Here is a 26,599-nt window from a genome sequence, read left to right on the forward strand (position 1 = left end):
AATACGGTGGATGGGATATCTGTCACATTTGTGATGGATTAACTCCCTCCACCAGGATCTAAACTTGGCCCATCTTTTGTATAACAACAGCAGCATGAAGTCACCTCATGTGTGCTACTAGTATGAGCGATAAACCTGAGTAAGTTTCCAATGTGTATCCACAATAAACCTCTGTTATTTCTAAATCTCATAAATATTTATAGACTACCTATTTTGTCATTAGGAACATTGTAGGTTAAGGCACTCACATATGTTAAGGCAAAGTCTTACCATGAGTTTTTTGTCAGCATGTGGGCCAGGCATCCAGGAAAAATATAAATAGGATAATGATTCTCTAACCATCTATTAAGGTCATACAGCTCTTGTTTGACTAACGTGGCTCTCAAATAAGAACTAGTATAATAATAAACAACTGTAATAGATACATTATTACCTTCATCTCCAGCCATCACCATGCCAAACTCCACCAACTTTGTCAGGTTGCATAACAGGTTGGGGTTGTGGATTTTCTTTGTAATTAAAACACAACCTTTACTAGTTCTCACTGTAAGTCTGTCAAAGAGAAATACTTGACTGTCCATTAGCTGCTGGGTGGATGTGAAGATTAGAGTAGCAGGTACGCCCCTCTGACGATGGTGGTGGCCAATGGGATCCACCCACTTACAGGAGGAGCACTGCGAGATATAATATGGAGCATTACCTGAATTATTCTGGGAACCATCCATGTGGTAATACACCATAGCACTGGTGTAATGCATTAATATGCCTTAGTGGAGCTACATTTGTAATATACAGAACACAGCTATTAAGAGGCATACCTCATATGTTTGTTATCTTTTCTAAAGACTGAAATTTTGTGGCCTATTATCTATAATAAATGCATTTTCACGACTAATCGCTGAATGAAGTTCAACAATGGCTTTCATAAAGGGGAATTCAATAAAAGAACTATGTCTGGGACACTTATCACAATGGTTAACAGAACGTACTCAACTTTTAGGACACTCAGTAGATCCAACTTTCTACAATTTTCTAACACCCACCTTCTCCTGCCTTACTAATTGATTTCTAAGAAGACCTTGCTGAAGTTCGTTCTGTCTTTTACAAACACATAAACGCAAACCTCAATATACACTGTAGTCCATTTCCAGGGTAATATGCACACTTATAAATGAACCAGCTCACCGAGAAAAAAAAACCGTTGGTTAAAATGCCTTCCTAAAGTTCAGCATGAAATCCACTATTACTTAATTAAGCACCAAAATAGCACACATTATCAACAATATAACAGGGAATTAGCCATGGCATGACATTGTTAGTGGATCACCTCAACTAGGTTAAGCATATTTTTATCGGATTCAAATGAAAATTCAGTGCACAAAATGAATTAACTGTAATCTAGCTCCAGATTAAAGGACTAACACAAACTCATCTTACTAAAAATTAAAGTACCAATGAAACCACACACGCCAAACCGTCCTAAAAACAGTTTAAGACAATCCTCAATCTTATCAGCCCTCTTGTGCCAATATGGTCTGTTCAAAAAATTCTGTGACTCATGGGCACAATTTGTTTCCTATGAAAGGAAAACCTACAAAATCAGCATGCTCACATCAAGGAAAAAACCTCTCCTGTATGTCCATTGGACAAGCCACAAATTTCCACATAATACAAATTATAATATGACACCATTCTCCACTTTTTCAAGACTCTCCCATTAGGCAATTTCAGTAAAGACTTCATCCCCTGGCAGGCTCTCATATGTTGTGCTCCAGCCAACAGCTCACTGTTTAAAAAAGTGACAAAGTCCGAATGTCGAAATTTCACAGAGACTTCATTCACCGGCTCCTGGTGACAACGCCTCCTCCTCTGACAGTGTTGGCTACCTTTACCTTCTCAGGCATTTTTATTGCAAATGTCATCTAAGTCTGAAGGTAAACTGAGACAAGGCCCAATGTACCTCATGTATCCTGACCACACTCAGCCTCAGTCTGCCAAAACTTGAGACCTTTCCCTGGCCTTGCGTAACTAGATGTCCCCTGCGATGCTTTGAACTTTAAGGCACTAGTTTTCCCTGAAAACTTTAAAAATTCATAACTCTGATTATGCTAATTTGATATTTGTAATTTTGTTGTTAAATAATTTACTAAATGTGTCTCTATTTTTCTAAATTGGTGTGAGATTTTTCTTGTGTTGTGTTTCACTTTATTACTGTTTCAGTGGTGCACAAAAACTTAGGACACTGTCTGTAAGTTAAGTCTGACTGCTTTTCTGCCAAATTACCATTGGGGGTAAGCACAGGATAATTTAGTGACTTTTGTGATTCACTCTGACAGGGATTGTGCTTGCTGCTTGAAAAGGGTTCTCACTCCCCATATAAGACATGTTTGATGTTGGTTGACTGGGGTTTGACCCCTTGTCACGCAGCAACCATGATCCTTGTCAGGGTAAGGCACAAACAAACCCAAAATTAACCTGTGCTCAGCCCACTGGTAGCTTTGCACACAGCAGTCAGGCTTAACCTAGAGACAATGTAAAGTGTTTGTGCAAAACTTCAAACAGTAACACAGTGAAAACACCCCACAAAAGTAGGGGTGGGTGGTCAACTTCTCTCTGCCAGCAGAGTTTGCAAAGTTTTGCCACTTGGAGTTCAGCGTTCAGCAAAAACTAGACCAACCACTGCATTGTGGAGTTTACCTGCACCCACAACTAGTACTTAGAGGCATCAAAATAATAGCCATTTCACCTTTCCAAAATGGCCACCACTATTCCTTACCAGAGTTCCTATTCTCGCCACTTGTTAATTGTCTTCTCTCTATGTCTATCCATGCCTCCAACCTCATACAGATGCTGTTGTGCTTGTGTGTGGAATGGGACGCTTGCTTAGCCGGCTGTTTGTGTGTGTGCGCATGCAATGCGCTTCTTGACTTAGAGCAGCGCACTTTACAAGAGCGCCGGTTACATCACATAGGAGCCCACAAGAGGCAGCAGAAATATTGGGCGAGAAGTGAAGAAAGGGTATAAGAGAGAAGTGACAAGGAGAGGAACACGGTGAGGATAGCGAGTCATGAACTGGAGCTCAGGATATGTAACTGGAGGCTTTGACATAGCTCGACAGTGGAGAAAGTCGCTGTGAGGTCTACTGAGCTCCTCTTTCCATTGGTTTCCGGTCAGAGCTTGGATTTTCATGGCGGTATCTGGGTTTAAGCTGCAGCAGCATGTCGGGAAGTCGCAAGGAAGAGCACAGGAAAGTGGCGAGATCATCAAGCACTGCAACAACACAACTGGTTGGATCAGTTTGAAATCAGCCAGCCTACTACTGTGGTGAGTCACTTTCTGGGTCATTCTATAGAACAGCTGGTGCTAGTGAACTGTTGCTGGACTACAGAGGTGTCAATGTTTTAATGTAGGTGGGTGGAGTCGGTGGCATCTGTCTTTTATATACATTATACTAAAGGGCTTTTGTTGTCAGGAGGAGCATTTGCACGTTCAGTTTGCCTATATGATATAACAGTGACAAATATATAACAATGTTAAGAACACTAGGAGTCAAAATAGCTAATTGGGTGAGAGCTTCCGGCGGAGATCAGAGTGTAAACTTCAAGTCATGGCTTCCAGGCCTGGTATGATAGCTTGAGGGTAAATGTACTTGTAACAAATATATATTCGTAACTTGGAAGTCATCTATTCATTTTCATTTTCTCCAGCGCCCCATGTGCCTTTCACGTGAATGCAGCAGACACCTGCGCAATCAGCACATAACGAATCCCAGAAAGCTCAACTTAACCTGTCATGCCTGCTATTTAAAAACAGCACTGCATTTGGTTTTTGGCAGGTGCTGGTAGAAAGTCTTTCCCAGTGTACACTCAGCTTCAACTTTAAAGTGATTCCATTTCCACCGGTTCTAAGGAAGGACAGGACATAACCCTTGAACAGTCTGCAACCAGCCTCCTATTGTTTCCTAGCAATTAAAGTGATCTTTACACAGTAGCCTTTCACATTGCACTAGTGATGACACAAAAATTGATACTGTCAGAGCTAAACCCGAAAAGGTGCAGAAAAAGAAGACAGTGAAGTGGGAGGTAAAGTGATGTGTCCAGACTTCCTGTCACTCACTAAACTAGGGCAGAACAAACCCAATTTCTCTCCAAGAAGTTGTTAATCTTTGTTGTCATTAAATTGATTAAAAGTATTTCACACCATGTTTCTCCTGTAATCTTGATAGCGTTACATTTAAAACCTTTATTATAATTCTTGCTTTTAAGTGCTGGTCTGTAAAAACTCAAAGCTTCCTCTGCAACTAGGGGTGGGCAGAACTCCATGGAATCTCACATAATTTTTATGTAATGCTGCAGAATTTCACAAAGTAAAGCTCTGCGAATTCCTGCCACCCTACACAAAATGAGCCCACAACACAGTGATACAAAGAGTAGTTTTTAATAAATAGAAAAAGACCAAAATGACAAAAATCAAATGAGTTGAACCAGAGATATTGAATTTAAAAGTAGCAGCAAAAGGCATAAAGCTCCAACTGTAGATATCTGATCACACTGGACCGGGACATTGTCACAAGTTTAGGCCGCTGGCGCTGGAGTGCAGGCTGGCTACAGGGACCCAGTTAGGCCCCTGCACAAAAGTACCATAAATCCTGGTTTGCAGAGTGTTGCATTGATCAGCGTCAAAGATGCATCGCTCACCTGAGACAATACGTTGGTCCCCAAATGAAGCCAAGTCCTGTTGAGTAAATTTCCAGGATCTCATTGACGGGGCTTGCGATACAAAATCCATTGTCGGGAATGCATCGTACATTTGGGTTGATGCGTCCGTTCAAAGATCTGTGGGGCTATGATGCAGAGTAATTGCTGTGCTGTGGAAATGGTGCGCAGCAGTGGTTCCAAATGTGATGCAGGTTGTGGAGGTGATGTAACTTTTTGTGATGGATCCAATCCATGCAGTGGTAGTGATGCATCAGTTCTGAAAGGGTTTATGCACAGCAGAGGAGATGCGCTGGTTCCGCAGGATCCACAGGCCGACAGAGCATGTTAGGCCCACTTCCCAGGGTCAAGGACTGGGATGGCACCACTTGTAAGGGAAGATTCACATTTGGCCAAGTCCAGGCACAGATGCAAGGTTGTTGGAAGCCTGTAATGCCCCTGAGGCTTCAGATCAGGAGGCCAGACAACTAGTCCTTCTGGTTTAAAGAGATGCAGGTCCAACCCTTCTCTCCCAGGTGAGAGGGCAGCAGACATCAGGACAGCACAGAACAGCAGGTGTTATACGGTTCCTACTAAAAAGTAGGACTCCGTATTAGGGCAGTAGAAAATGAGGATGAGGGGACTGAGTCCATTTACACCATCAGAAACTGCCAACCCTATTCCTAGCTAGATTACATTGCGTCACCTAAACCCCCAACTTTCACAGTGAAACAGGTGGTTTCAGCAACCTCAAACATGACATTCTAACTACTAAGGAAGTTGTGGAAGCATCTGACACCTTTCATTGTTTATTAATGCCTGCCCCAGGTAAACACAAGAAAGATACGAATAAAGGTTTTCAAACATTTATTGAAATAATTATATTTTTGCACAGAGAAGAGAGAATGAGCTGTGAGAATTAGGCAGATGAAACAAAGCATTGTAACCATTGTTACTAGCATGGTGAAAAGAATAAATAGTGCAACCATGATGATCTTAGACCTGTATATTCCTACCTAGCTTTATTCTAAGCCACCTCTCAATTTATCATGTATTTGTTGCTGGTGTTTGCTTGGTGGATATAAATCTAATTGCCAACCTTATTCTACAGATCCCTCTACCACTATGGTATACAGTATATCTCTGTGACTAGGTAAACTTGCACTGTCCTTCTCAGTGACACATATTTGACATATGTTAATAAGCACTGGAGCATAATAATATGTGTAAATGGAAATACACATTCATATGAATATTATTTTTGTCAGTGTTCAGAAGTAGACAGGGCACAGGTTTCTGTTGCTCTTTGGAAGTTGACAAGGTAGGCGTGTAGATACTATGTTTATAATATTTCTTTTGATTTTAAGAAATTGACTGCCTTCCCACGATTGGCTAGTGTTGTTGTGGTAACCTTGCAAGAACATTCCAACAGCATGCAATCACCAAGGTTTCCATTAGCCCTCAAGTCATGTCTGCTAAAGGAGCAGATTATTTGTGTAGATAACATTCTCAAACTTACATTGTATCATGAGACTCTTTTCCTAACTTGTGACCATTGCTTATCAGATTTTATATTAGATTATGACTAGGGTCCATTAATATCTGTAAATGAATGCATTTTTTCAAACTCTCAGCACCTGTTGATTTCATCTTACCTTGCTGTTCTGCACTTACCTTATGATATCTGAAGTAACTGCCCTACACACTTTTTGCCATTAGAGCATGCTTCAGTGATGGACATCAAGTAAGTAATACAGCTACACACATATAACTAAATAAACTGGAAATGCATTCAGACTTTAAACTATCATTGACATTTGTTGGACACTGGCTGCAATTTTTAAAGAAATAGTAGTTCAACATTACAAGACAAATAAATCCTACTTGTCTCGGGGATCCAGTGCTAGACCGCGTGGGTTTGTTACATTTTCGCTTATGAGTACTGTCCTATGGGTTCCATCCAGTTTAGAGACTTCAATTGTTTCGAGAATGTAGTCAGTCCAGTAAAGATTACGTCCTACCCAATCCACTGCTAGACTTTCAGTGACAGTAACACCGCTATCGAAGACCTAATTGAAAACAAAGATAGAAATGTGTTTAGGAATGAACGACTAGTCTACAGATTGCCTTTTTCAATATTCAACTCTGAATGGAATGGCCCTCTGCATCTAGGGGCATGACTGCTAGTCCTTAGGAGACGAGAAACAACAAGTGTCATATCAACCATTCCTTTTGTGTGTATCTATGCCACTTCACTTTACAGACTGAGATGCAACCCTCCAACTATATCTTCACGTTTTTGACAAAATGTTCTAACATGAAAGCGCTTAATAACAACATTCTAAAATAAGAAGGAACAGATGGTCAATAAAGTGGAGCATGAAAATCATGGTGAACAATTAGGATGTAGGAGTATACATCTACCACAGTTGTGCTATTGCCCCTTATGAAATGAAAAATGGTTTTCAGCAAGTCCATGTTTCTAGTGCTGTGCAGCACCATGGCTGTAGCACCAATATCGAAGTAGACATGCACATGGGATGTCTTCCCCCATCATATCATACACCAGCTGAAGAGCTGCCCTTGCACCACTGTCAATACTGGTGCCAGTCAGGGCCTATGGCAGGTGTCAGGGAAACCTTTCTGGTTATGTAGACCACATATATCCTCAACTACTGGGGTGGGAGTGTGCCAGAGGTTTTCAGGGTCTCATGGATAATACAAAAAAGGCAATGTCACTGCTATAATATTAGAGTTGTGATATTGCATCAGGTTTTGAGTCATCACAGCATATATTATTTTTGCTTATTTCTGAAAGCAGAGCATTAATATTGTAATTAGATAACACAAATACATTACAAATCCTTAAACATTTTTTTAAATGACATAATATTGATAATATACAAATTCGTCTTTGGAAATTGCATTATTGTACAATGACCACAGTGACACAAAGTCGAATCTGATCCTGTACTGCAGGTGTGCTCTATTTTAGATGTGAACCAATGACTCCCTCTGGTACCCCAACAAGCTACTTTAAGTTCCAGTAAACAGGCTTTTACGTTTGATCTCAACCAGAAGCCAATAGAAATATATCAGAAGACAACCTTAAACTGAATTTCGATTGGACATGAGTGGGAGCATAACCTGTACTCCTTCTTTTATGTCCCACTGGATTCTATTGTTTAAAACGAATTTCCTATGGAACCTCTCATTCTATTCCTTGGGAATCATTGGGCTTGACATCAAGGCATGAGCCACTCGACGTTATAGAAAGCAAGGTTATAAGACTTACACTATAGAAAAGTGCTTTTTTCGTGCCCCTTTATTCTGATCTGTGGATGTTTTCTATGGCAGTTAATTGGTATTGCCTCTACCTAGAGTTTACACCAGAAAATTCTTCCTGGAATGGACTTATTTAGGCTACGTGTAGGACTGCTACAATGCATGTAACACTCTGATTTTCTCATGCATGCTCTTTACACCCACCGAATGATATGGCCATTCACAGAGAAATGGGAAGTGATTTGGGGGTGAGTAATGGGAGGCACACTATGATGTAAGACGGTCAAGTTATTTATTTGTATATGCAGCACTTTGACCCCAACAGTATCTTAGAAGACCGAAGGTATTAAATGCACATGCGCGATTCCCCTGACGTACTTGAAACCTTCACACTGAATCACCCATCGGCAATCATTTATGGGGACTGGTACTTATTTTTCTCATCAGACATTTCCCAAGAGCAAGAAAGGGAAACACACACAAAGGGCAAAGAAGGAGGTAGAGAAAAACGGAATATACTTTACCAAGGGAGTAAGCAGGGACCTGCAAGAGTGAGATAAAGGGGCAGAGAGTGTCTGGCAGTGAATTAAAAAGGCCTGAGGTGGATTAAGGACTATGCAGTCATGGTTTTCAGGCGCTGACATATAGAAGCACAGCCCACGGACTTCTGAGCAGAGCTTTAGGCCCCCTCATTATTTAATGAATTAAGCACTGGTCACATACTTTCAAAGCCTTTCAAAATTTCATTCATTCAGACTCACCTCACAAGGTCACATAGATTTTCAACTGAACTCTGAAGGGGCATCACTTTGATTTGTCTAGCTGGTGCATGGGGATTTTCAGAAAGACACAAGTATATAGGAGTGTATGGTAAAGCGGACTGGCATTTTAAAATTCAGGTGGTTCTATTTCTCCTCTATGCTCTCAACAGAGAGGCTTAAACATGTCTGTCATGCGGACAAGGACCAATTTAGTGACTGAAACCGTGAAGTCACGCAGTCAGGTTTTCTCAATCTCAAATGAAGCCTGATTACTGCATTTGGAATACATAGTCAGTTTATGGCATAATCACCTTGTGTTTACTACTAAGATTTTCAGTGGGAAGAAGGGACAGTAGTCTGCCTTTACGTTATTGTAGAAAGGCATCAACCCAAAGGCCGGTGGAAGAATACGCATCAGCAAAAATGCTCAAATTCTCGACTAGATGGGTAGGATTGGGACATTGGAACATGCCACTTCTAAATGACCAAAAGACCATCGGCTAGAACCATCTTTCATAGATGGGATTCCTTATTTCCAGAAGATTCTCGGACTTTGTCACATTTTGTTGTAGGAACTTGACATCCACAAATCTAGATATTATTAGAATCCTGGATGCTAAACCAAGAGAGATGGTGTAAGAGAAGTGGATGATTGGTCATGTTCGAAGCTACAGTAAAAACAAATGGATCAAGGCACTGACACAAATATCATCCAGCTCCATGCTGAGCTCCCCCAGAACTGAAGGGGGTAAGATTCGGTGCTCATGCCAGGAGGAACCTGCCTGAAAAGGAAGATTACTCAGTGAACTGTCATCACGGGATGGAGGGTTGGCCTGGCAGGAGAGTTTGGATAATTAGCATTTACTTCTCTTATGAACTATTGTATTCACATAATTGGGAAGCCATGTGCAGCTGTTCTTTCATTCTCACCCCGGCACAAGTTACTTTATGACTGCATAACTCGATAATGAGGAGGGTTGTCTGAGAGTTTTTTTCTACTGCTGAAAGCCTCCCAAAATTGTAAAATTCTCAATGAAAATGAAAGGTCTTTGCTGAAAGTGGTATCCTCATCCCGGCCCATCTATGCAAAATAAAGTTTTTTTTTTCTTGCAGGCAGCTGGAGGACTGAGCATGACGCTGGACATGCTCTGAAGAAAAGAGTCAAAAACCCTTTCTTAGTTAGGAACGGGGGTGGCGACTTTTCACAAGTTCAAAGCGGTAGCAACACATCTTATAGACAATACTGCGTTTGCGTACCACACATTTTTCTATTCTTTTATGGGAAAACAAACAGAGGCAGCTCCTTCGCAATGGCAAAGGGGCGTCGCCCCACTGGGTAAGAGCCAGCAACTGAAAAATAAAACAATGTTTTGTAATTGTTTTATTTTTCAGCTGCTGACTCAGCCAGCAGGTGCAGGGAGGAGTGGGGCTGGTCCATTGGAGAGGGGGAAGTGGGGGAGTGGACAGTACACTAAGTGCACATGCCAATTTGGCTGGCCGTCTCAGGCTGGCCAAACTGTCATTCACATTTAAGTTTTTCCAACCCAGCTGTGTTGCACAGCGGGGTTGGAGAAACTGCACAGACGCCCATGCAGTGTGCCACTCAGACTAATCCTGGCACTTCTCTCATGCTAAGTAGAGCATACTTAGCATGAGGGATGTGCCAGGATTGTGTGGGGAGACTGTGCTGCTGTCCCAGGGACAGCTGGGATACCAGCACCATCAGAAGAGGAGCAAGGCGGCCGGCGGCGGCAGGAAAAGGTAAGTTCATTCATTTTTTTATTATTATTTTTGTTTACTTCCCCTGGCCCCCTCCCCGTCACCACCCTACCACCCCTTCCAGGCCACGGGTGAGAACAAATAAATATAATAATTAAAAACTAAAATAGCAACGGGTCTGAAAACAATTCGGAAAGACTTACCACTTTTCTGTCTGTTCCATTTTGAAGAGCGCTCCAAATTTTATCTTGCGTGGTATCAGACCAGTAAATTCGATTTGTAACTGAATCGAAATCGATAGCCACAATATTTCTTCCATCTCGAACCAAAGCAGAGATACTGCGCCCTTGAGAAGTGATGTTCGCAGCAACTATTTGATTGCGACTTGCAACCAACAGCAGAAAATTCTGAGAGTCTATCAAAGAAATTAGACAACAGATGCTTTCAAGATTCAACGCAAATAAAACATGAACATTGTTATTAGAAAATAAAATAACCAGAAACATTGCGTGAGAATTTAGCAGCTCAGATAGTTTAAAATAAATAATGCTCAAAGATGAGGAGAAAACATCCTTGGTTTCTTTGATTCAATGCTTCTAGTTGACCTACTAATGATTCATCAGTTTGATGAGGCTGATGAACAACAAAAACCACAGGGGCAGATCTATCATTTTTTCACACAGCGCAGTGCAGCAAGCCACCTTGCTGTGCTGCTTAAAAGGGCAGGAACAGGGCCGTCGCTAAGTATGGGCAGTGAGGGCAGCTGCCCAGGGCCCCACGCCAGTTAGCATGCAAGAGGGGCCTCGCAGCAGTGCCTTTTAAAAGACTAGGTTACAGTGCAGTGCTGTGAGGCCCAAGGAAGGGGGGCTAGCACCCATGGGCCGAAAGGGCTTCAGTAATCTAATGGATGTATCTGCATGAAAACAGCGATTAGATGGGTATTTGAAGTGCCCATAGGTGTGAAGTGAGCCCTGGCCCTGCACAAATGAAAAGCAGGGTATCCTGCAGGGCTCACAAAAATGACAGAAACACAATGCATCACAATGAACATTAGTCACCTTAGGGCTGCAAGCTTCCCAAGAGAAAAATAACGGCCAATTGTTGTTTTTAAAGAGTCTGCAAATGCCCAGACATTGTACTAAATAGGACTTTATAAAAATGTATGTTTTCATTTGTTACATGACTTTCCTGCCTTTCTTTACTTCAACTATTAGTCAGGTATCATTAATACATTTCTAGAACACATTTAAAAGTACTTTCGATTTATACTTGCTATTTGAAGTATGTACAGGGAAGGGTTAAAAATACTGGCTTTAGGAAATTTTGCTTCTTTAGGAAATTGTCCAGGTGACTACCCTATTCACCTAGCATGAAGGAAAAGGGTGAATTACAGAGAATGGAAGTGCAGTACATATGAAGGGGGTATAGCAAAGAAAAGAACTAAGATAAGAGGGGTGGAGAGATGACAGCAAAACTAAAGCAGAGAGGAGACAGATGAAGGTAATGGGGGAAGACCAGCAACAAAGAGCAAGAGGCTTGAGGAAACAGAAAGGGGAAGAGGATGTTACGGGCAGAATCAGTAAGAGAAGGAAAGAGTTTGGGAAGGGTCGGCACTAATCATGTGCAATGTGGCTGCTGCCCTGGCCCCGCGCTCAGGTTGAAAACATGGGGCCCTGCTTCTGTGTGTAATGGAACACTATCAATCAGCCCGCTTGCTCCTCCAGTGCCTCCTCCCCAATCCGATCACATCACAAATGTATATTTCAGGGGAGGTGTCTTGACCTCCCTGGTCAAAGGGTGTGGTGGAATTCCTAGGGTTTTGGGGGTAGGGAAAGGAAAACAGTGAGTGGGGAAGTGGGATGCAATAAAGGCAGCAACTGTGTTGGCTCACAACATAATGGGCTGGGCAGCACCTCCCTTATAAAGCTGCCCTGAAGCCTTTGCTGCCTTTTCTGTATTGCGTTGCCAGGCAAAAAAGGGTCCCTTTGTTCCAAGGATGAGCCAGACATTAACAGGTGAGGAGAAGTGGGTTGGGGAAGAAGGGACCAGCCAGAAAAAGTTGACATGGCAGGGCAGGTTTTGGCAAAACTCAGTCCCCTGGACCTTGATGTGCTGGATCAGGCTGCAAGGTCCAGGTATGAGGCCCCCTTCCCTGGGCCTTGCTGCCATTATTCAGTGCTGCGTGGCCCAGGGCAGGGGGGCTCCCTCTCCTTGACAAGTGCTGTGAAATCTAGGGGATGAAACTTCAGCACATGGAGTAGTTTAATGGAAGTGCAGAACCAGGTACAGGTCCTGGAATTGTCTCTAAATCCTGTGATTCTGGGGAAATCATGAAATCTCCTGGTGCCTAAAAAACACCGACCTTTTGCAATGGGATTGCTTCTTTTGTAAAGCACTCCAAAGACCTCGAGGCCATGTTCCTGCTATATAAAAGTGAAGAGAAAAAAAAGGAACCACAACGCCATGTCACAGTCACCTCACATCCTGGTACTATGCATCATGCATGACCCGTAAACACCCTGCTAAATGGATGGGTCGCAGGGTAAATGGATATGTGGAATGGTGGATCGATGAGTGAAAGGAAGGATGGATGGATAGATTGGCGGGGGATGGGTGAGTGAAATGATGGATGGATGGCTAGGTTTGGAGACAGATGGATAGGTTTGGATAAGAATGGGAACAAGGATGGATAGACATACAGAATGGTGAAAGACAATGATGTATGAAAGAATAAATGGATGACAGAATTTAGAGGGAAAATAATGGAACTCAGCGGTGGATGGGAGGATGAATGGATGGATGCTTAAATTGAAGAGGCAAGTGAGCTCTCTGGGGAAGGTTACAATGACTTGCTTGGTGCAATAAAAGCTTTGGTTAAAAGTGAGGGGTATTTTAATTTCCTAGCTCTCCCTTGCCTATTTGTGATATTTCTATATTTGTTGTGTGTTTACATATGGCATATCTACATCATATGTATGACATTTTGAGTGACACCCCACTGCTACTTAAATGTTACACTAGTAATTATAAATTGTAGCATGTTTTGTTTTAAGTTTAAGGCTATAAGGAGAGCCTTTTAGACCAATAAGCTGTGCTTGAGGTGTATAGTGGGCATGTAGCAATAGGTAAGGTGTCCAAAATATATTGTGCAATAGTGAATTTTCAGTGCCTTCTTCAAGAGCGCCGCAGAGAAAAGCACTTTGTGGCCCCTGCCAGCCAGTGCTAACCTCCCAGTATGGCAAACTTATTGCAGCTCTATGCAATGCCCCTATAAACAAAGTCTGACTCTTTATTTTAAGTCCCACTTGTTGACACACTTATAATGCGGCCCCTATAGTGGGTCCACCAGAGCAATCCCCCTTAGTTCATCATCACAGCAAAAGCAGTTTAGTAACAGCCCGTCAGCAATGTGATGCAAGAACTTCTTAATGACTCTAAGAGTATATAAGACCAATTCTCCAGGGATGAGTAAGACATCAGCTTCGAGTTTTTAGCTAAGAAACGGAGCTGTTTCGCAGTACCCTTGAGGCAAAACCTAATTGCTGATATTGTTTCTCTGCCCAGATGATACAAAGGCCTAAACCTTCATCTTATAGCAGCAACAGGAATAAACAGTACTGGTATACTGGTGTAACAAACACGCACACGTGTATGAACAGTCACACCAAAGCTGTCCACTGCCTTATCCTCGCAAATGGTTCTAAAATAAGTCCATCATCAAACTTTTTATCAGTCACAGTATATGGGATTTATATGAAAATTGTAACTCTCACTAGCACAGACTTCCACCAGAGGAGGTCCCAAGTGCTTATTTATACAACATGTAAGTAGTTCTGTTGTTATTTTCTTGCATTCTGGAACTCGACTTTTCATTTTTCCATCATAAATGTGGCAGTACAAGATCCAAATGAAAGGAATAAATCAAATGAAGAATTTATTGAGCTGAAACCGGTTGCATACTTTTTACCATAGTGATGCCAGTCAATTAATATTCTGCAGTGTTCTGGACCTTTTATCATGCACTAATGTGGAAACAATCAGTTAACATTGAGTAAGGAAATCCATATTTGTGAGACTTATGCCTACCTTTTCCATTCAATGCGACTAGTGTAATCCACGTATACAGCTTTAAGATAGACACTTATTTCACTTGCATATTTATATTTTTATCTATGTAACTCATATCCACACTAGGTCACTTGGTGATATCAAAGAAGATTAAAACTCCTCACTTTCTGTGGTGTCACTTCTTCTGATGTCACATGCAAATTACAGGGGACTCACATCTTCCCTTTCGCCAGGGCCCCAAAAATCCTAGAACCGGCCCTGGGCAGGAATACATCATTTTTACCATCATACAGCACATTCCCTTCCTTTCCTAGTGTGGGTGCACTACTGGTTGCATAGCAGCAACACAGGCACCCTTGCGTCATTTTACAAGGGTACCTGCATTGTAGGCAGGATTGGTTTTGCGCAGGAAGGAATACCTTCCTGCACAGAAGCAATCCTCAGAGGCATTTTCCTCTTTCTATGTGTGATACAGAATGCAGCGCACGTAGAAAGCGAAAAACCAAAGAGACATAAAGGTATTTCTCATTGTTACACCTCACTTAGGAAGGCATAGCATTTTGAGGCGTTCCCGCCTTTCCCACTAATTATAAATGTGGGAATGCATCAAAATCCATAGGTGGATGCAAGGGAACATTTATGCTCCACCCATGGAACGCCTCCCTGCTGCAGAGTAACACAAGGCAGGAATTTACGCTGCCTTGCGTTACTCTAGATTTATTAAGCCATGCAGTGCCATGCAAGGTGGCCTTGCATGGCTTTATAAATCTCACTTAGGCTTTGCGCTGCCCTTGCGCCCCCTTGGGTGGCGCAAGAGTGACGCAAAACCTTGATAATTATGGGCCACAGTTCGAATGGTGGGTTAAAACAAATAACGTTAATGCTATGATGTAGTTTAAAAAAAGCTCCTCTTTACCCATTTTTCTTTTACTTGCATTAATTTTAAAATTATTTAGAAAGTAACTTTACAAAAGAATTAAAGTATTGATTTAAATTTTTCTTCCAAGAAGTTCTATTCACCACTGCAGAAAATGTAAACCTACCATCAATGCGGCAGAGGAAAATATGACATATTTTGAGCTCTCAGGAAGGGTTGCTGAAATTCCTCTACAGAAGTGGCTAAATTTGCCACTGGATTAGCGATTTAGAGAATTTTGCCAGCACTTGTAAGCACTGGAAATCTACCTCCAAAGCGAGAGTGTAAGGCCAGAGCTCACAAATAAACTTTCTCCCAACCTGCTAGAGATGCTGGTCACAACAGCATACTTGGCTCATCGTGCACGTCTGGCACTTCTTCCTTGAGAAGGTTGTACAAAAGTAATAGTGCCAGAAATAATGGGTCATCCCCACTGTTTCAACCAGTGCTCAAGTAAAGCGCTTGTGCTGTTGGGCCAAATTTGCACCATATAAAACTAAAAAAAAAAATGCAAAAGATATATCTGTTATGGTTTTGATAGAATCTTTTCTAAAGTTTGAATTACACTTCCAAATTGATTTTTTTTCTTAAAAAAGAAGATGGAACCAGAGGAAAGGCCAATCATAGCACTGGGGAACTTTAGAAGTAGTGGTGGCGCACAGGAAAACAAAAGGTGCACTGTTTTTAAAGAGAACAGCATCTGGTGGGCCTGGGAAAGTGCATGAGTCAACAACAAGGTTTAAAGCCAGGCCTGGTAGTGAGGCTTAGCTGGAAGATTTGAATGAATGGCCGCATGTCATTCAACTCAGGGGCAGCTTCAGAGCTCATTATTTTTACCTTCATAGTGCCTACATCTAACCACAGTGCCTCGTCAGTTTGTTGCTCGGTTACAAACAGCGCTTCAACCTTATGACACTTCATTGAAGCAGAGATCATTCAGCTTATGATCATCAGATCACAAAGAAAAAAGGATGGGGAAAATCTGTTCAAAGGCCGGGTCTATTTGAAAGGTTCGACACTGAAGAAACCATTATGTGTTCTAGAGATACACTGGAGTTAGACAGGCTCTATCAAGTAGACAGGCCTTTGATTGCTGGTCAGATATGTGATTATTATGATATTATATTGGTATGGAACATGCATGGTAGAACATTTTTGATTCTATGGTCTTGACATCCATGTTTTTGTGAAGGACCAACATTAGGCTTCACAATATTTAAAGCGGGAGGCATAAGAAATGTTTACTATACTCACATTATTGCCACAGGTGACAAGATCAACATGGTTTTGTAATGAAAGCAGTTGACATAGGCGACTCCTGGAAAGATGTGACTGGCTGCTGGCATTTCGCTAAACAACCTCAATGAGCCAGCTGAATTCTGTTGTATTCCAATTAGTAAATATGCTACAGCTTCTACCCAAATGCAATTTGCTGTTGATTAGAACCCAGGTTGGGTTCTCTGGAAACCATACCACAAATGGAGTTTCACTAAAATATTCAATTGGTAAGATGGAATGTACCAGGAATGCAAGACTAGTAGCAGAGACAACAGTAGAAAGACGATAGAAGGTTTTGAGAAAGGCAGTACACTTTTTGGCTGCTAGCAATTGTGGTAATCCGGATAGCATGCTGGGGGACAAGCACAAAGTGTCTTTTGGCTAACCCATCCACCATTTCCTGGAGCAGGACATCTTTTTAAATATGCATATCTTCGGTGTGAAAAATCTGAAAACCTCCATCTACGCCCCACAGGCCTCAATTTAAAAAATGTGCCTGACTCTTTGAGTGCCTATAAAAATATGCATACCTATACTAAAAATCACATCCTCCCCTAGAAGCAGTTATCTTTTGAAAGATGTTTTAGTTTTAGCATTCTGTCCCTAAACAATGTAATTCATTTATCCATTTGCTTTTGCTTAGAATAACGACATCTAACCAGTAAGAAGCTACCAGACTGATCCAACTTCTTTATACTGTGGATTTTAAGAATTAAGAAGATACAAATTTAAGATCAAAATGTGTCAAATCCACTAGGATTCAATTCCTTTAACACTTCCTATTTTCTTCTTCAACACAGTAAACTGCTCAAAGTTAGTGCTAAATACCTCCTTTGAAAATAGTGAGATATTGAACTTCTCCTATTGTTCCTTGCACCCTGAAAATTATCATCAGAATTAATGGAAGACAAGACATAAGGAAGAGACTCGTCAAGCTCAAAAGGCTTTGCGAAATATCATAAGCACATTACACTGTCTTCAATTCAGAGTTGATTATTTTCACCTCAGGTGCCCTGTCCTGAGAGATTAAATACATTTTGGATGGTTCAACAATATAGGGTTTTATTCACTACTCTCAGATACCACCACATCTAAGTATACAAGACTTCCCATTTGTGCATAGGCGAGAAATGGAATTCATGGATACATTCTGAGATTATTCCTCCAGAGAAATGTCAACTTAAACAATGAATCCTCAAAAAGAACCTTTGCCTAAAGGTACAATCTCTAACAGTTGGATGGATTACTCTCAAAAGTCCACCAATTGCAAATCTGTCTTCAGTCTTCTCAGTGCTGCTCTGTCTCTAACATTTTCAATTATTTTACCTATAGGCCATCTCGCCCTAGTGTCCCTCTTGTTGATACTAGGATTTTGATATACAGGCTTTCAGCGAACAAGATACATACACCTCTTTGTGTTCTTACTGCAGGTGTATGCACCACAAGCCCTCTCAATTTCTTATTAATATTTACTTCCTCATTGTGCAAACGAGTCTCCAACAGAAGCACAATACCAGCCTGCTTGAGGTTTAAAATAATAATAATTATTCAACGTGTGCTCCCAGAGCTCTTCCAGCCCTATGCGGGCCTTGTGCAGGCAGCAGCAATGCAAATGCTTTGTAAAACTAAACCCTGTGCTACACCTGAAGCAAACACATACTGTTAGTCCCCTGGCCCCTAGGCGCCCGTGTACGGTGAGGTACCACTAGATCGTAGTCAAAATATTGTCTTACACAAATCTCATATCCTCAATATTGTTTAAAATATTAATATTAATATTAAGAGTAGAAAATCTACACCCAATGGGATATTTTTGTATAAAATATTAGGGACACAATGGGCCTTATCACGACATTGACTGAGAAGTTTCCTCCATCACAAATGTGTTGGATATCCCATCTGCCGTATTACGATTTCCATTAAATACAGTGGGATCACAATACGTCGGACAGGATATCCACCATATTTGTGATGGAGGAAACCCCACCGTCAAGGTTGTAATAAGGCCTATAATTTATGTCAGACAATATTTCTGATTATGGTATTCTGACGTACAACCCGAGTATCCATGTTTCTGCTTCAACAGGGATTATTACTGTATTTGAATAGCAAAAATCTATGTAAAGCACTTTGACAATCACTCAATACTACATACATCAGACAAAATATATAACTTATGTGGGAAGTCCCACCATCTCTCGACTACAACATCACCCCAACAATATTATGCACTCTTGCAATCAAATCCTTCTCTTGGTGTATTTTATTTTAAATATTTCATATAACAGAAACGCATCTCCAAAAAGCAGTGAAGTACTTTATAGAGAGCATTTTTATTGCAAAAGGGACACCTCAAACAAGAGGTCCTGTATGTAGAATAGTAGCGTGTGTGTGTGTGGGATCCAAATGTCTAATTGAAACTAGATTATAGAATTCAAGTTGTGATTAACAGGCTGATAAGGACAGGTAATAGGCACTGTATAGTTTTCTTGCATCTGACATATTTACATCACAATACTAATTTACAGTACAAGGCAAAGGGCGATAAAGTGATCGGCCCAGAATCACATCATTTGTGTCCAAGAGGCAGAGTTGGGATTAGAACACAGGAATCCAATAGTAGGAGCCTTAGTAGGCAAAGACGATGCATATAAGTGGTAAAAATTGCTGCTAAGTATGTTACTGGACATTTCCACAGTTTTGCTGCATTTAATAATTGCCATTACTACTGTAGGGCATCACCGGAGTATGTACTAGCAAGATTTTACTGAGGGCTTATGCAGTTTGACCAAATCTTGGCTTCTTAGTCCAAGGAGTTGACAGAAGGACACACAACCTATTATCGTCCATATTGAAATTAGCAAGCTAATTTTCAGAGAAAAATACTTACCCGTTCTGAATTCTCTTTGAACCCATGCCTCCTAGCCTGATGTGCCACGAAGGCTGAGATGGACTGCCCATGTCTACTGATCCACAGCAGATAAATACATCATTATATGTTAGTGTTTCTCACCTGCTGCTTTACAAGTTCTCCCGTTGGGTTCCAGTATGTAGCCGTCTTCACAGTAGCACCTGAAGGAACCGCGTTCATTGAAACAGCGTTGGCTGCAGGTACCAGGAGGCTCACATTCGTCAATGTCTTCACAGGTCTTAGAATCATTGGTGAGCTGGTACCCAACAGGGCATGAACACTGTGCCCCGAAAGGACCCTGGATGCAGGTATGAGTGCAGCCAGCGTTGTTGTCAGAGCAGCTTTCTTCATCTGGGGTGGAATGAGATATCACAATTACTTTTCGGTACTGTATACTTTAATTGATGTTTTCTTTTTATTTTTATAAAATTACTATTTGTCTGCATGTTTTCAAACTCAAGTTTTCATTTATGCAAAAAGTTGCAAGTGGAGAAGTGTAGTACTAATTATAGTAGCTCAGAAGTAGAACCGTTTTCAAGGTGCTAGCCTGTGAAGTGTCTCTCTTTAAAGAAACTGAATAGGAAAATAAGTTCAAGTAAATTTTCATTTCTTAGAATTCGTTTTGATCACATCGGATCAACAACAAGGCATTAGTTTAGAACAACAAATGTCCATGTTATTACATATTTATTGTAATTATTAATGTCTAGCTCTGAGGTCACCTAAGCACTTTCTAAAAATGTATGGACAAGGGACACCATGGAACCTAATAATTAGCGGGTGCGATTTGAATTTTGGGTTGTGTGTAGAAAGCCCTAAATAAGTTTATGTGGTTTCAGTGAACGGTGTATGGTTGCACCCGTAAATTACACATAGATGGGAATCACAAAAATATGAGCTCACGACAGGTGCTTCAGAGTTAGGAGCCATGTATTGGTGCTACATATAAACTGGCACAGGGAAGAAGAGGGTATAGACAAGGTCCTATGTACTTATGCACCACAAAGGAGTGTTCCGGTAAGGGTTTTTCTGCACAAAAAGGGCCCACTGTCACAAGCTCAACATGAGAGAAGCTCCTGAACCAGTGAGTTCTACCCAGAGCAGCATTCAGGGAAGGTTGCTGGACAAAAAGTTACCAACCATGTTTTTCTGGGAGATTGCTGTAAAAAGAGGAACTAGTTAGCAAATGCTTTTCATGTAGAAGTGTAAACATGGCTGGATTTTAGAGTGAAACCTATGGACAGGTGGTACAGTCACATATGTAGGGGAGAATTCTAGCGAGAGACACCCATGGAAGGTTGCTCCACAAATGGGGCAATGATACCATGGTGCTTCTTTCAGAATGGGTCCATGGTAGACTGTTCTGCAAACAGAACCTGCTGGTGACCAGTATGCAGAGAGTATTCTATTAAGAGGTTTTTTATTGAGGGAAGCCAGGGGTGACAACCAGCACTGGAGCACAAAAAGGAGCCTATGGTCACATTTACCACAGTGAGATGGCCTGAAATTGAGACCTACCCACAGATAGATACATAAGAGCCCACTCTTGGAATACTCTATCTTGATATCACTTTGAAAAGTGATTTAGCATGATGCATGATGGAAAGGAAATGGAAAATGAAATGAAGTTAGATTGGTTAGATTGGAGGCTAAGAGAGGGATGATTAATGCTTTAATAGACCCTACAATTCAATTAGTAAAAATCCATCATCATATCCCCACTCCAAACCTTGCAGTTTGTAGGGTGGTAGGGAAACCACAAGGCTTCTACCAATGGAGCCTCAACTAGCTCCACCTGTGTAAACTCCTTCACTTTGTGACATATCAGACACAGGGCTGCCTAGTCATAGCAACCTCTGGCCACGTCATAGGGACAGCTTCACCACCATATTTAGGGGTACCATGACTAAATTACTCTGCAACTAGGTTACATAAGCACTAATCTGTGCTTTTCTTCTGTCAGTGTTCTTGTGTATTATCATAGGCCATAGTGGGAAACGACCGATGGATACGTATGAGTCCAGGAACTGGAAATGACCATTGAGCAATGTGTCTATCACACGTGTGTTATGAGAGAATTCAGCATGTTCTATGGTATGATGTTCAGAGATGTCAATATGAAACTGGCTTTTGTCAGCAAAGATAAGGAAGTGAACAATCGGATTCTACAGGAAAATCACACAGTGGGTTAGTGAATATGTTAGAAACGGATAATGGATGTAAAGTCTAGTTATATTGTACAGCTTGGATATAGAAACTACAAAACAATATGTTGCAAAGGTAAACATGCATAATAGCAACACAATCCCCAAGACTTGATAGCCATCTAATAAATCACAAAGTAGTAAATCTAAACTAAACTAGTTTGCAAGCAGAGTCTACGTGAGGCAGTCTATTGTTACATGCAAACATACTTTTCACCAGTGCACAGTACCTGGTTTGAGTTCATCTGAAAATAGGCATTGATTAAAAAGAGGAAAGAGAGAAAAGAGATAATTAAGTGAAATCAATCAGTAGTGTAATCACAACAATCAGAAATTCCCCACCACCTTGATTTGTTTCTTGCATTGTGTGATTATTGTCAGAAGAGGACTAGAGTTAAGAAAACACAAACAGAGAGACATTTGGTGATATTGCCACATCAAGAGCGTAACTGAGAGTATACAAAAAATACTTAAACAAATAAATAATAAAAATAGAAAGTTTTCTATATCATTTACTGAGGCATGCATATACACCCGAAAGCACTAAAGCTCCGGAAAGGACTTCTCTAAATTTAAAACACTATCAAGAAGACTCATCAAAAGACTACCATAGTATAGATGTGACCTCAGGTAGACACATACATAAATGCTTAAAATACTGCTGGTTGTGCAAAGAATATTAACGAATGAGGAGGACTTAACATTTCAAGCTGAGTTGGATTTAAAGAAGGGATACAGAGAACTTGCTATCACCTATGAGAGAAGCACTCTGAAATATAATTGGGACACGTCTCTGTAGAGAGGATGCAACCTCTCATTTTGCGTCATAGACTTCACAGTAAAGATGCATTCATGTGTGACAAGATATTGTAGGACAATTTGTAGAAAGTAGTGGCATTTTTTTCCTGTTACTAGATATCAAGTGTTAAAAATGTTGTCAACAACATGCAAATGAATTACTTACTGCAGAGTGGAGACTCATCAGCTCCGTTGGAACAATCAGGGGTGTTATCACACACTTTATTGAGAGGTAAACACACGTTTTGACCAGGACACTGCCACTGCCAGCTGGGACAGCGGAACGGCGGGACCGGGCAATCTCTCTCATCACTCATGTCCCTGCAATCATTGTCACCATCACAGACCCATGATCGGAATATGCAGTTGCCATTATCACAGCGGAAACGGGTGGGTGGGCAGGTCCTGACAAGACAGCTATGATGTTCATCAGAGCCGTCAATGCAGTCAGGATGGCCATCACATTCCCAGAGGGAAGGAACACAAGCACCATCAGATTGGCACTGGAACTCATTGTGGTGGCACATTCCTGGAGGTCTGGTGGCTACAAGGAGAAGGGTTAGTTTCATTGAAAATGTGTATTTACAATTTTTCAATATACAATTAAAGTCACAGTTTTATTGATACAAGCTACACCAAGGATTAATTCACTTTTAAGTAGACACTTTTCCACTTACAATGTGTGCCAAAAACCACAATTTATAAACTGTATCTAAACTTTTGAAACAAGATATGAATATGTCATTAATCTTTCTGTCATATGATCTTTAAAGATATTTCTAATCAATGCCATCTTAATTGCAAGCTAACACGCAGTCTCTTCTTGAGCCTGTTTGACCGATAAAATGCAAGAAGTCATTTTAGGAAGGCCCGAAATGTTGAAGTGTACAAGAAAAGGGCAGATACACAACATATTGGAAAGGAATAGGAAGTGTTCACATATAGTAATATTACTTCCTGTCTCTTGTCTTTGTGTTTTTAAAATCTGGCAGAACAAAGTTTATAAGAATCCTCATTTCTACACACAAACTGAGATACATAAATGATTAAAAAATGCTAAATATGTAAAACTTTCATAAATATAACTTTCCTGCTTAATTTTTTCTAAAAGCGCTAGTAAATAAGATCTAAAAATGTAGCCAGTTTTCTAATGGATTGGCAGTCATTTGGAGAAAAACCGTACATTATAGCTTTCCTAATTGTCCTGCAATTAGCAAAAACAAATGCAGACTAATTTATTTTATCCTCAAGTCCAGTAGGGCAGGACATAGACCAGTAAGCTGTTCAATAGATTCCTCCTTATAATCATAACATGTCTTCGAAGTTGAACAGTTTGTATTCCATAAGCCTTTTGAATGTGTAAGCCTATAATGTAATAACATAGTACAGTGAGCAATCTAGACTGTCTCTGTCATATTGACCACTTTAAAAAAATAAATGTTGGCAGTCCATAGTTCAGTTCAGTAGCAACATCAACACCGGGCCAAAGGCTCAATTTAGGGAAATGCCCTTGTAAACTAAATTAGCACTACTGAACGAATTTGAAAAAAAACAACTAGTAACTGAGTGGTGTAGAAATTGCTCAGTTGGCAAATGTGTGCTTAGTAGTAACTATCCCTGGAACAACTCTAGACTTGGCACCACTGTAATATTCGAATAGTGACAAGTGCCCCAGTTCTACCTTCTGCTTTTGCAAACGGTGGCAATAAAAGCAACCACTGGCAGAAAAGAGGGCTTACATAACAAATCCCCTGAGATAAAAAAAACCTCAGGGTATAGCCTTTACTTTGTTTGCACTATATGTTGTACGGAACCAAAATCATCAAAATATTACATTGTCTCTTGGTGCTTTATGCTAGGAGGTTGTTCCTTGTTTGCTTTTTCACATTAAAACTAACAATACCAGACCTTTTTCATAAATACCTCACTCCCTGTGTGCTTACAATAAAGAGCAACTGTTTGAATGCTACTTTATGGTCCTTCTATAGGCTTAAGTGCAGATGATTCAGAATTCCATTGCCCAGGGCACTGAGATCATGTTTTTAAAAATAGAGAGGTTTAAGTTCCCCTAATTGTTATATACTCACTGCTGCACCTAACTCAGTTTCTGTTTATCCATGGTTTCATAAATTATAGCGGCGTAATCACTGCTGCAATTTTAGCTCAACTGCACACCATGTTTTGTAACAACATTTCCACAGAAGACAAATTAAGGTTAGTACTTTATATCTCACATCCGAGAATTTCAGCCATATAATACATTCTAAATTATCATAATCTGAGCATTTGTGTATTTGTACTTGCTTGGTTTAGTGTTTTGATCACATTTTAAATTTTTAGATATCATACTTACGACAGCCAGTCTCATCTGAGTGATCATTGCAGTCAAACACCCCATCGCAACGGTAATAGTTGTTCACACACTGATCTCCACTTGCACATTTAAACTGTGTGCCGGTGCAGTTATAGCCTGAAACAGGGCATCAAAGGGTTAGTCTCCATCTCATCTCAAAATTAGATTATTTAGTTAGTATTGAAAGCGTATCAAGAAACATACTGCATCCATTTTCATCAGCTCCATCCACGCAATCTCTGTCCCCATCGCAGACGTATGATGGATCAATGCAGCGATGGTCAGGGCACTGGAATTGACCTGGTTGGCACGTCCCTGAAAAATCTGACAAGAACACCCAAAAGTAAATTACTATTCACTCAATTCACCTTTTTTACCCTTTAGGGAACAACAATGATTGAACTTTGTCTTTGGTTTCTGGGCGAGCCATCTATGCCACCCGTGCCCACCAAATGAAAGTAGACAAGGAAAGTGTTGGTCTGTCTGGGAGGAGGACAGCAACTTATCGCCACAGTTTCCCTAACAGTGATTCGTATTTCAGAACTGGAGATGGAAGTGGACGAGAGCAGTTTTGTGTGGGATATGCCTGGATATATGTCACAAAATCGAGTGACAAAATATTATCCTACAATTTGATGAAGGTGAATATAGATAAATACAGATTAACTATGTTTTCCATACCTTGAAAAACATATATGTGAGTGAGGAATTGTGTGTCTGTGTGTCTGTCTATATACAAAAAAGACAGCAAGGAACTCTGGTTATTACTAATCCAAAGTTGTAATGCTGTGCCTGAAGTGGTAAAACGCTTTTGCCATGTTTCAGCTCTGCAAGGTTGGCACTAGATAACCCTATGCTTAAAGACTGTTGTACAAATTGCAAAGGATTTAGGGGCTGGTTATGAGTTTGGTGGAAGGAAACATCCATCCGCCAAACTCCTGATGGGGAGGTCGCCGCAATGCTGGCAACCTCCCCACCTGCCCCATTACAACTTTCCCACTGGACTGACCGGCAGAAACCAAGGTTTGCGCTGGTCAGCCCAATGGGAAAGGTGCAGCAGCATTGCCACCGGCTCATCATAGAGCTGGTGGCACTGCTGCCACACGCAGGGTGCACCAGTACCCTTGAAATACGCAATGTCTGCACAGCACACCGGGTGGAGTAATTCTGTGTTTTTCCCTGCCCCCAAGAGCACAGGCAGGCAGATACTTTTGTGCTCCCATCCAGCGAGAACAGCTTTCTGCTCCCGTCGGTGGGAGCACCTTAGACTTCCCTGCTTAAGCTTTAGTAGGCAGGGAAAGCATGGAGTCCTGTGGGTTGAGGTCCCTAGGACACACCGTCCAAGAGCCGTCCCTGGGTGATTGTGTCCCTGAGGCCATACAGTGGATCGGGGAGGGTCAGGGTAGTGGGGGATCATGCCTCTTTCACTTATTTACATATCGGTCCTGGGGATGTGGTCCCCAAGGCCTTACAGAGGATAAGGGAGTGGGACCACACTAGGCCTGCCCCTTATATTGTTTTTGATTGTTTTTTTCAGGACTGGGAACTAAGTTTCAGAGTCCTAAGATGGCTGCCGCCACATCCTTGTTAATGTGGTGCCAGTCAATCAGAT

General features: G+C 41.1%; 1 protein-coding gene across 1 annotated transcript in view; it reads right to left on the reverse strand.

Moving 5' to 3' along the window:
* Positions 1-26,599, reverse strand: part of LRP2 (LDL receptor related protein 2) — a 363,947-nt gene that overhangs the window by 172,496 nt on the left and 164,852 nt on the right. The window contains exons 23-28 of the mRNA XM_069225286.1: positions 25,192-25,311; positions 24,988-25,104; positions 22,801-23,178; positions 19,735-19,983; positions 10,663-10,874; positions 6,579-6,763 (exon numbers count right to left, since the gene is read on the reverse strand). Coding sequence (XP_069081387.1) covers positions 6,579-6,763; positions 10,663-10,874; positions 19,735-19,983; positions 22,801-23,178; positions 24,988-25,104; positions 25,192-25,311 — 1,261 coding nt within the window. The remainder of the gene's footprint in view (positions 1-6,578; positions 6,764-10,662; positions 10,875-19,734; positions 19,984-22,800; positions 23,179-24,987; positions 25,105-25,191; positions 25,312-26,599) is intronic.

The sequence above is a fragment of the Pleurodeles waltl genome, chromosome 3_1, assembly GCF_031143425.1.
Source record: "Pleurodeles waltl isolate 20211129_DDA chromosome 3_1, aPleWal1.hap1.20221129, whole genome shotgun sequence".
NCBI classification, from domain to species: domain Eukaryota; kingdom Metazoa; phylum Chordata; class Amphibia; order Caudata; family Salamandridae; genus Pleurodeles; species Pleurodeles waltl.